The sequence below is a fragment of the Salmo salar genome, chromosome 01, assembly GCF_965601325.2.
Source record: "Salmo salar chromosome 01, fSalSal1, whole genome shotgun sequence".
NCBI lineage: Eukaryota > Metazoa > Chordata > Actinopteri > Salmoniformes > Salmonidae > Salmo > Salmo salar.
In genome coordinates, this window is record NC_138291.1 from 153,625,664 (window position 1) to 153,637,385 (window position 11,722).

The 11,722-nt window shown below is 42.9% G+C and overlaps 1 protein-coding gene and 1 long non-coding RNA gene across 2 annotated transcripts in view; one reads left to right on the top strand and one right to left on the bottom strand.

Moving 5' to 3' along the window:
- The window catches only part of fbxw5 (F-box and WD repeat domain containing 5), a 14,493-nt gene continuing 2,771 nt past the window's right edge, over positions 1-11,722 (bottom strand). The window contains 12 exon segments of the mRNA XM_014135115.3: positions 1-663; positions 5,177-5,228; positions 5,231-5,388; positions 6,032-6,048; positions 6,050-6,120; positions 6,123-6,306; positions 6,308-6,349; positions 6,539-6,865; positions 8,799-8,947; positions 10,786-10,947; positions 10,950-10,959; positions 11,313-11,470. Coding sequence (XP_013990590.2) covers positions 393-663; positions 5,177-5,228; positions 5,231-5,388; positions 6,032-6,048; positions 6,050-6,120; positions 6,123-6,306; positions 6,308-6,349; positions 6,539-6,865; positions 8,799-8,947; positions 10,786-10,947; positions 10,950-10,959; positions 11,313-11,470 — 1,601 coding nt within the window. The 3' untranslated portion in view covers positions 1-392.
- Positions 2,494-11,722, top strand: part of LOC106566760 (uncharacterized) — a 14,967-nt gene continuing 5,738 nt past the window's right edge. Inside the window, exon 1 of the long non-coding RNA XR_006757994.2 lies at positions 2,494-2,602. This is a non-coding gene — a long non-coding RNA (uncharacterized LOC106566760). The remainder of the gene's footprint in view (positions 2,603-11,722) is intronic.

Here is an 11,722-nt window from a genome sequence, read left to right on the forward strand (position 1 = left end):
CCCATGTTTCTTCTCCAGTAGCTCATTCATTCATTGGAAGCATGATCGTTATAATCATTGAATGTAATTTCCCTCCCAGACCTTGCAAAGGTCAAGGAGGAATTTACCTGTACCGTATGACCTTCACCTTGACAGCAATTCACCTTGCTAGGTGTCACTTTCAAAAAGGACATTTATGGAGAGGCCTGTGAAATTGCTGTTGCAATTATGCCTCCTTGTGGCTTACCCCAGCTGTCACATGTCCTTGGAAGTTGGTGATGTCATATCTACCACACTGTGCAGGCAGGCATAAAAAGTGTGATTTTCCCACAATGAAGATAGCTACTCCTGGAGTGTGCATCACCTATGAAAGTCTTTCCCCCGCTCTCATTTCCAGTCTCCTCCCACCCCTCTCAGGTGGTCAGGGTTTCCCGTTGGCGGAGGTGGTGTTCTTGTTGCGGAACAGCCAGGAGAGGGTGCGGGGGACGGGCGGGCGTCTGTGCCAGGCGGACCCTACGTGCCGAGTGGCACACCTTGATGGTGGAGTCGTCGATGGCAGAGAGCAGCAGCTCCTGGTCGGTCGGGCTGAAGGCCATAGAGTTGAACACATCGTCATGCTGCAGCTGCGCCAGGCAGATGTTGTAGTGGCGGTCCGAGATGTAACCATGTTTGTCCTCTGCACCACTAGGGGGAGAGTGATAATCACTGGTGAATGACGAGTGAAGTATTCATACCCCTTAACTTATTCCCCATTTTGTTGTGTTACAGCCGGAATTCAAAATGAATAATCATTTAATTTTTTTATTCTCACCCATTTACACACAATACCCCATAATGACAAAGTAAAAACATGTTAAGAAATTTTAGCAAATTATTAAAATTGAAATACAGAAATCGAATTTACATAAGTATTCATACCCTTGAGTCAATAAATGTAAGAATCACCTTTGGCAGCAATTACAGCTGCGAGTCTTTCTGGGTAAATCTAAGAGCTTTGCACACCTGGATTGTATAATATTTGCACATTATTCTTTATAAAATTCTTCAAGCTCTGTCAAGTTGGTTGTTGATCATTGCTAGACTGCCATTTTCAAGTCTTGCCATAGATTTTTAAGCTGATTTATGTCAAAAGTGTAACTAGGCCACTCTGGAACATTCAATGTCGTCTTGGTAAGTAACCCAAGTGTATATTTGTCCTTGTGTTTTAAGGTAATGTCCTGCTGAAAGATGAATGTCGCCCAGTGTCTGTTGCAAAGCAGACCGAACCAGGTTTTCCTCTAGGATTTTGCCTGTTTTTAACTCTATTCCGTTTCTTTTTACCCTAAACAACTCCCTAGTCCTTGGCGATGACAAACACACCCATAACATAATGCAGCCACCACCATGCTTGAAAATATGAAGAGTGGTACTCAGTGATGTGTTGTGTTGGAATTTCCCCAAACATAACAGACATAAGGTTAAATTATTTTACTTTTGTGCCTTATTGCAAACAGGATGCATGTTATGGAATATGTTTTATTCTGTACAAGCTTCCTTTTCATTTAGGTTAGTATTGTGGAGTAACTACAATGTTGATCCATCATCAGTTTACTCCTATCACTGCAATTAGTGATTTCCTTCCTCTCTGGCAACTGAGTTAGGAAGGATGCCTGTATCCTTGTACTGACTGGGTGTATTGATACGCCATCCAAAGTGTAATTAATAACTTTACCATGCTCAAAGGTATATTCAATGTCTGCTTTTTTTTGTTGCCCATCTATCAAGAGGTGCCCTTTTTGCGAGGCATTGGAATACCTCACTGGTCTTTGTGGTTGAATCGGTGTTTGAAATTCACTGCTTGACTGAGGGACCTTACAGATAATTGTATGTGTGGGATACAGAGATGAGGTAGTCATTCAAAAATCATGTTAAACACTATTATTGCACACAGAGTAAGTCAGTGCAACTTATTATGTGACATGTTAAACACATTTTTACTCCCGAACTTATTTAGGCTTGCAATAACAAAGGGGTTTAATACTTACTGACTCAAGACATTTTCATTTTCTATTCATTTGTTAACATCTCTAAAAACATAATTCCACTTTGACATTATGGGAAATTGGGTGTAGGCCAGTGACACAAAATCTCAATTTAATATCTTTTAAATTCAGGCTGTAACATAACAAAATGTGGAAAAGGTCAAGGGGTGTGAATACCTTCTTGAATGCATTGTAGTTGATTTCTGTGCCCAGCTGGGGTTTGCATTACATTTAGTTCAACTTCATAAAACACATGCTGAACAGGATTAAAGATTAGAGGTCGACCGATTAATCGGAATGGCCGATTAATTAGGGCCTATTTCAAGTTTTCATAACAATCGGTAATCGGTATTTTTGGCCACCGATTTCACGATTTCCCCCCCCAAAAATTTACACCTTTATTTAACTAGGCAAGTCAGATTAAGAACACATTGTTATTTACAATGACGGCCTAGAAACGGGGGTTAACTGCCTTGTTCAGGGGGGATTTGTTTTTGCAACCTTCGGTTACCAGTCCAATGCTCTAACCACCTGCCTTACATTGCACTCCACAAGGATTATCAGGCTGACTACCTGTAACGCAAGGGCAGCAAGAAGCAAAGGTAAGTTGCTAGCTAGCATTAGACTTATAAAAAACTATCAATCTTAACATAATCACTAGTTAACTACACATGGTTGATGATATTACTAGTTTATCTAACGTGTCCTGCATTGCATATGATCGATGCGGTGCCTGTTAATTTTCATTGAATCACAGCCTACTTCGACAAACGGGTGTTGATTTAACAAGCGCATTTGCAAAAAAGTACTGTCGTTGCACCAATGTACCTAACCATAAACATCAATGCCTAACAGGAATATTTAGACTTAGCCACCCCTTAGATAAAATACGGAACGGTTCCGAATGTCACTGAAAGAAAAAAACATTTGTTTTCGAGATGATAGTTTCCAGATTCGACCATATTAATGACCCAAGGCTCGTATTTCTGTGTGTTATTATATTATAATTAAGTCTATGATTTGATAGAGCAGTCTGACTGAGCGGTGGTAGGCAGCAGCAGGCTCGTAAGCATTCATTCAAACAGCCCTTCGCTGTGCTTCAAGCATTGCGCTGTTTATGACTTCAACCTGGGTGGGTATAATTTGTGGAACGTTCCAACAGGAATCTATTCCAAAAACTTCGTAAATAACAAGGTTTCCAAAAAACAACGCATACAAAGTTGTATAGCGGCAGAATAAGATACCGGGTAGGGAGTGGTCTATTTCATTGCGTTTTTCACTCATCACGCTTATTCCGAAAAATGTCTGTCCTCACGTCTGTTTGCCTATGGACAAACATTAAGAATAAGCTACGTGGTGAGTTGATGCCTGTTCGTTAGCTAGGTTTGTATGCGTTGCTACTTTGTATGCGTTGTTGGTTGGCAACCTTTTACTTTACGTTTTTTGGAACAGATTCCTGTTGGAACGTTCCACAAATTATACCCACCCCTTCAAGCCTGTCAACTCCCAAGATTAGGCTGGTGTAACCGATGTGAAATGGCTAGCTAGTTAGCCGGGTGCACGCTAATAGCGTTTCAAACGTCACTCGCTCTGAGACTTGGAGTAGTTTTTTCCCTTCCTCTGCATGGGTAACGCTGCTTCGAGGGTGGCTGTTGTCGATGTGTTCCTGGTTCGAGCCCAGGTAGGAGCGAGGAGAGGGACGGAAGCTATACTGTTACACTGGCAATACTCAAGTGCCTATAAGAACATCCAATAGTCAAAGGTATATGAAATACAAATCGTATAGAGAGAAATAGTCCTATAATTCCTATAATAATATAATAACTACAACCTAAAACTTCTTACCTGGGAATATTGAAGACTCATGTTAAAAGGAACCACCAGCTTTCATATGTTCACATGTTCTGAGCAAGGCACTTAAACATTAGCTTTCTTACATGGCACATATTGCACTTTTACTTTCTTCTCCAACACTTTGTTTTGCATTATTTAAACCAAATTGAACATGTTTCATTATTTATTTGAGGCTAAATTGATTTTATTGATGTATTAAGTTAAAATAAGTGTTCATTCAGTATTGTTGTAATTGTCATTATATATATAAAAAGAAAATAATCAGCCGAGTAATCGGTATCGGCTTTTTTGGTCCTCCAATAACCAAATCAAATTCAAATTTATTTTTATATAGCCCTTCGTACATCAGCTGATATTCTGTATTCTGTACAGAAACCCAGCCTAAAACCCCAAACAGCAAGCAAAGCATGTGAAAGAAGCACGGTGGCTAGGAAAAACTCCCTAGGAAAAACTCCCTAGAAAGGCCAAAAACCTAGGAAGAAACCTAGAGAGGAACCAGGCTATGAGGGGTGGCCAGTCCTCTTCTGGCTGTGCAGGGTGGATATTATAACAGAACATGGTCAAGATGTTAAAATGTTAAAATGTTCATAAATGACCAGCATGGTCAAATAATAATAATCATAGTAGTTGTCGAGGGTGCAACAAGCACGTCCGGTGAACAGGTCAGGGTTCCATAGCCGCAGGCAGAACAGTTGAAACTGGAGCAGCAGCACGGCCAGGTGGACTGGGGACAGCAAGGAGTCATCATACCAGGTAGTCCTGAGGCATGGTCCTAGGGCTCAGGTCCTCCGAGAGAAAGACAGAAAGAGAGAAAGAGAGAATTAGAGAGAGCATATTTAAATACACACAGGACACCGGATAAGACAAGAGAAATACTCCAGATGTAACAGACTGACCCTAGCCCCCCGACACATAAACTACTGCAGCATAAATACTGGAGGCTGAGACAGGAGGGATCAGAAGACACTGTGGCCCCATCCGATGATACCCCCGGACAGGGCCAAACAGGCAGGATATAACCCCACCCACTTTGCCAAAGCACAGCCCCCACACCACTAGAGGGATGTCTCCAACCACCAACTTACCGTCCTAAGACAAGGCCGAGTATAGGTGTTGAAAAATCATAATCGGCCGACCTCTATTAAAGATGATAAAATCTGTATATGGAAGAATATGTCCTTCATATAATACACACAGTTTCTCTGTTAGTATCTGATACAAAGGCCCAATAACATTGAAAAAGGGATCGGAAGTCATTTATAGTAACCATAGTAGTAACCCCATACTGCCTGTAACTGTTAAAGCAGCCGTGACATACGTACCTGGCTACAAAATCTCTGCTGACGTCCAAGAAGATAAAGAAGCACTCGTCGTGGGCGTGAAGGCTCGGTGGGCCCTCAGGCTCCGCCTCTCCTCCCGCAGGCTCTTCATGTCAATGACATGCAGGTCAATCTCCACAGCGATGGGGTGCGGAGACATGGGGTCAGAGATCACCCAGCCCGCCAGCCACGCTCGACTGTTCACATACAGATACCTGGACAGAGACAACAGCATGGACGGTCTTGGTAAAGGTGTACTTGTTCAGCATTAAAAACAAAGTGAGCAAGGTGATGTTGTAAGACAAATATTTACTATGTAATTTTGGTTACCCAGAAGCTAAATTCTCATTTCCTGATTTACTTCTGGGGGAAATGCAGTTAACAATTGTGATTACCATTGTGCAAAAGGAAACTCTGCCAAACCCCTTTCCCTTTCGTTAAATTCACCCATGTTCATCATGGCCAAAAGCAAATTTTGGTTTTCATGAATTTTTACGATAAACGGTTTCCACAAAAAATTGTCAATCATCTGCACATGGGGTTGAAAATCCCTGCACCAATTTAAGCACCATGTTCGCCCAATGCTGATTCGTCCAGATAATCAATGATAAAAACACAAAACCAGGAACTATTGCTGCTCGTAATCACACATTTATGCTTGAGCTTTGACAGATTCTTGCCGTTTAATCTGTCCGCGAGGATCTGTCCATGAGAGATTAGTTACTATGAGGTTTCTATGACAGTCATTCAATGGGTTTCAGGTGCACTCCTTCTGTCACATCTTTGCACCTGTAGCCTTGCAACTAAGTTATTCAGCCTCTTCACACTGCTGCCCATGACGCACACTCACTCCCTCACCTGTGGTCTGGAGACAAGGCCCATGCCGATGATGTGGCCGTGGATGTTGATCACATGGTCTAGAGAGTCAAAGAACTTGTCTGTGCTGCAGGCCCAGACGTGATCATCTGGTCAGGCATGATCCGCTTGATACCTATCTGGTGGGGGGAGTAGGTAAGGCTGCCGGTGGTGAAGAGCAGGTAGGTCTTGTCCTCTCCCTCCCCAGGGGCCGAGGAGGAGAGCACATTGTGGTCTGGGGCCTTGGTGTGGGTTTTACTGATGAGCCGTGCCCTCTTAAGTCTCCAGCTGCCTCACCTCCGAGGCTTCACTTTGATAACCCTGAGGGCACCAGAGGAAGAGAGGAGAAAGGGTCAGAGTACAAAATAAAAATAAAAAGGAGATGGAAGTCCTAAGTTAAGTGCATGTGGCCAAATGAGACTACTTGGTACACTTCCCATTGATTACACAGCACAACATGTTATTTTCATGCTGGCCTACTCCACCGTAACACACAACCTGAGTGCTTACCTGTATGACATGCTCCAGCCCAGTAGCGTTGAGCTGAGGTAGGTGGGCTGTCAACAGACCCTGCAGTCTCATCTCCTTCCGGCGCTCTTCGTCCTCATCCTCCTCCTCGCTGTCAGTGGAACCCAGGTCAAAGAGCAGGGGCTGGTGTCTCTGTGGCTGGCTCTGAGCCAGGGCCCTAGCCTTGGACTGGGCCTCATAGTCCTGCAGCAGGTCTGGGTTGTCGTGGAGCCGACAGTGAGCCACCATGACCGTGCGGATGGTGCTGGCATTGATGTTCTGGATTTTAAAGAGCCGCTTGACCACGTTAATGTTCTTAGACTCTATGTCCTGGGGAGAGGGAGAGAGAGGATATGGGTCATGCATGAACACACAACACAGTAAATATACTGAACAAAAATATAAACACAAAATGTAGTGTTGGTCCCATGTTTCATGAGCTGAAATAAAATATAAAATAAATATTCCATACGCACAAAAAGCTTATTTCTCTCAAATGTTTTGCACAAATTTGTTTACATCCCTGTTAGTGAGCATTTCTCCTTTGCCAAGATAATCTATCCACCTGACAGGTGTGGCATATCAAGAAGCTACAATAAAAAGACAAATGGGCAGATTTGTCACAACACAATGCCACAGATGTCTCAAGTTGAGGGAGAATGCAATTGGCACGCTGACTGCAGGAATGTCCAACAGAGCTGTTACCAGAGAATGTAAAGTTAATTTCTCTATCATAAGCCGCCTCCAATGTAATTTTAGATAATTTGGCAGTAGGTCCAACCAGGATCTCCACATCCGGCTTCTTCACGTACGGAATAGACCAGCCACCCAGACAGCTGATGAAACTGAGGAGTATTTCTGTCTGTAATAAAGCCCTTTTGTGTGGGAAAACTCATTCTGATTGGCTTGGCCTGGCTCCCCAGTGGGTGGACCTGGCTCCCAAGTGGGTGGACCTATGGCCTCCCAGGCCCACCCATGGCTGTGCCCCTGCCCAGTCATGAGAAATCCATAGCTTAAAATTAGGGCCCAATTAATTAATTTCAATTAACTGATTTCTTTGTATGAACTGTAACTCTGAATGACAACAAAAGAGACGATTGTGGACTACAGGAAAAAGAGGACTGAGCACGCCCCCATTCTCATCGACGGGGCTCCAGTGGAGCAGGTTGAGAGCTTCAAGTTCCTTGGTGTCCACATCACCAACAAACTAACATGGTCCAAGCACACCAAGACAGTTGTGAAGAGGGCACGACAAAACCTATTCCCCCTCAGGAGACTGAAAAGATTTGGCATGGGTCCTCAGATCCTCAAAAGGTTCTACAGCTGCACCATCGAGAGCATCCTGACTGGTTGCATCACTGCCTGGTATGGCAACTGCTCGGCCTCCGACCGCAAGGCACTACAGAGGGTAGTGCGAACGGCCCAGTACATCACCAGGGCCAAGCTTCCTGCCATCCAGGACCTCTATACCAGGCGGTGTCAGAGGAAGGCCCTAAAAATTGTCAAAGACTCCAGCCACCCTAGTCAAGCCATAAGACTCCTGAACATCTAGTCAAATGGCTACCCAGACTATTTGCTGTGCCCCCCCACCCCCTCTTTACACTGCTGCTACTCTCTGTTGTCGTCTATGCATAGTCACTTTAATAACTCTACCTACATGTACATACTACCTCAACTAACCGGTGCCCCCACACATTGACTCTGTACCGGTACCCCTTGTATAAAGTCTCGCTATTGTTAATTTACTGCTGCTCTTTAATTACTTGTTATTTTTATTTCTTATCCGTATTGTTTTAACTGCATTGTTGGTTAGGGGCTCGTAAGTAAGCATTTCACTGTAAGGTCTACACCTGTTGTATAAAAATTGGATTTGAAACACTTAATTGAAGAATCTCTACTGATGACCAATGAAGGGGCGTAGACTTCGGCTCCGAACTTCTGCCTGACTCAATTTTTGGTGCGCGCACGAACAGCAGAAAAAAACCTTACCGAAGACCAAAACATCACAAGCATGCGGACGCCTTTAGGGAGTTGATAACTCTGACTTAGAGAGCTGACATGGACCAAAACCTTTTTCAAAGAAAACAAGATTAGTGAAACCATAGAGAACCTATAATTCTGTGTCTGGGACGTCTACAGTTTAATTCACTTTGACCAGTTATACGATGACCCAGTCAAAATGGTCACTATATAAAGGCAAATAGTCCCACAGCTGTTTTGTCCTCTACCAACTATAACATTTATGACCATGTATGGGACCGACCTGAAAGGGTTTATTGAGCCAGAGCACAGAGCAGGAGGTCATGTTGCCGAACCAGTGCAGGTTGCCAGAGACGAGGTGGGTCTCGTTCAGCCAGCAGCCAAACACATCGTAGGGCTTGTTCCTCACACAGGACAGGAGGGTGTAGTTCTCTGTGGAGGAGGGCAGGACAAGACCATAGTTATCTATGTTACCCACATTGGATAATGACCAATTAGAGTATGAGAATAGCAAATATTGTTATATTTTAGATAGAGGTCGACCGATTAATCGGAATGGCCGATTAATTAGGGCCGATTTCAAGTTTTCATAACAATCGTAAATCGTTATTTTTGGACGCCGATTTGGTCCAATTTATTTTTATTTTTTTTACACCTTTATTTAAACATCAATGCCTTTCTTAAAATCAATACACAAGTATATATTTTTAAACCTGCATATTTAGTTAATATTGCCTGCTAACATTAATTTCTTTTAACTAGGGAAAATGTATCACTTCTCTTGCAACAGAGTCAGGGTAAATGCAGCAGTTTGGGCAGCCTGGCTCGTTGCGAACTGTGAAGACTATTTCTTCCTAACAAAGACAGCCGACTTCGCCAAACGGGGGATGATTTAACAAAAGCGCATTTGCGAAAAAAGCACAATCGTTGCACGACTGTACCTAACCATAAACATCAATGCCTTTCTTAAAATCAATACACAGAAGTATATATTTTTAAACCTGCATATTTAGCTAAAAGAAATCCAGGTTAGCAGGCAATATTAACCAGGTGAAATTGTGTCACTTCTCTTGCGTTCATTGCACGCAGAGTCTGGGTATATGCATCAGTTTGGGCCACCTGGCTCGTTGCGAACTAATTTGCCAGAATTTTACGTAATTATGACATAACATTGAAGGTTGTGGAATGTAACAGGAATATTTAGACTTAGGGATGCCACCCGTTAGATAAAATACGGAACGGTTCCGTATTTCACTGAAAGGAAAAACGTTTTGTTTTCGAGATGATAGTTTCCGGATTCGACCATATTAATGACCTAAGGCTCGTATTTCTGTGTGTTTATTATATTATAATTAAGTCTATGATTTGATAGAGCAGTCTGACTGAGCGATGGTAGGCACCAGCAGGCTCGTAAGCATTCATTCAAACAGCACTTTCGTGCGTTTTGCCAGCAGCTCTTTGCTGTGCTTCAAGCATTGCGCTGTTTATGACTTCAAGCCTATCAACTCCCAAGATTAGGCTGGTGTAACCGATGTGAAATGGCTAGCTAGTTAGCGGGGTGCGTGCTAATAGCGTTTCAAACGTCACTCGCTCTGAGACTTGGAGTAGTTTTTCTCCTTGCTCTGCATGGGTAACGCTGCTTCGACGGTGGCTGTTGTCGATGTGTTCCTGGTTCGAGCCCAGGTAGGAGCGAGGAGAGGGACGGAAGCTATACTGTTACACTGGCAATACTAAAGTACCTATAAGATCATCCAATAGTCAAAGGTATATGAAATACAAATCGTATAGAGAGAAATAGTCCTATAATTCCTATAATAACTACAACCTAAAACTTCTTACCTGGGAATATTGAAGACTCATGTTAAAAGGAACCACCAGCTTTCATATGTTCTCATGTTCTGAGCAAGGACCTTAAACGTTAGCTTTCTTACATGGCACATATTGCAATTTTACTTTCTTCTCCAACACTTTGTTTTTGCATTATTTAAACCAAATTGAACATGTTTCATTATTTATTATTTATTTTTCTATGTGCCACACATGAGTCTCAATGTCTGTGTCGTAAGTAACATCATTGTGTACCAAAACATTTCTAATGAGGATAACTTGCGTTTTGAATTAAGTAATTAGCCTAATTTCATTTGTTAAAGGCCTTGTGATGCACATTCCAGAACAATTACCAATGAAAGCACATTATGAGAAAGAGATATAGAAGAGAGACAAGGAAGGAGACAGAAGTGAGTGAGAAATAGCGGGTGTGTGTGTCCTACCAAGGCAGATGACAGCAATCTCCCCAGAGGAAGAGTGATTAGAGCCCAGGTAGACTCCAGACACCAGTAGCAGGGTGTCGTCAGCGTTGAACTGGGAGAACTGGGTGTAGCCCCAGTGGAAGTGGCGCATGCTGGAGCTGTGCACCATGGTAATGGTGCCACTGTGTCCCAAAGCTTACCAGCACAGTAGAGAGGAGGATGTTGGGTGAGGAGAGTCTACAGCTATGATGTGCAAATCTCAACAATTACATTTGTTTCCCCTTACATCACATTTTTGGGCACTACAAGCTTGAAACTCAGGTCCGTGATGGTTCCTGTGCTATAATATTATTGACAAATATTTATATTGTTGTTTTTGCATAACAGCAGTTATGCTAACATAGGCCTTGAGGCCCAAATGTATCTTTGTGACTGTTGTTGTGGAATACAACAAAACAAATACTGGTGCACAATGGCCATATTTATTTGGCTTATCCCTAGCCCTCAACTAAAGCTACCATCTTCTCCAGTCATATGATGTGACAGACCTTGACGGTGCAGTCTTTGGAACAGGAGGAGAAGCGGTGTCCTCGGTGGGAGAAGGCCAGATGGAGGACCTGGTCATGGTGCTCTCTCAGAGTCTGAACCTCCACACAGGGAATGCAGTTAAACAGACGCTTGAACTCTCTGTACCACGACACAGAAGCTAGGGGGAGAGACAAGTGAAAATGGATCACAAAACTATTGAAAATATCTATGCAAATCGAAGACAGTACTGAAACAATAAGCAATAGTCAACATGAGATATCAGATATTCAGATGCTTCAATTATTCACGTGTGTATTGGTGGAAGTAAATATCAATTTTCCTATGCAGAACACCATACCATTATCCATAATCAATATCTATTCCAACAAATCATTCCAAAATTTGCCTAGTTGAGGGCTAGCCCAACCCA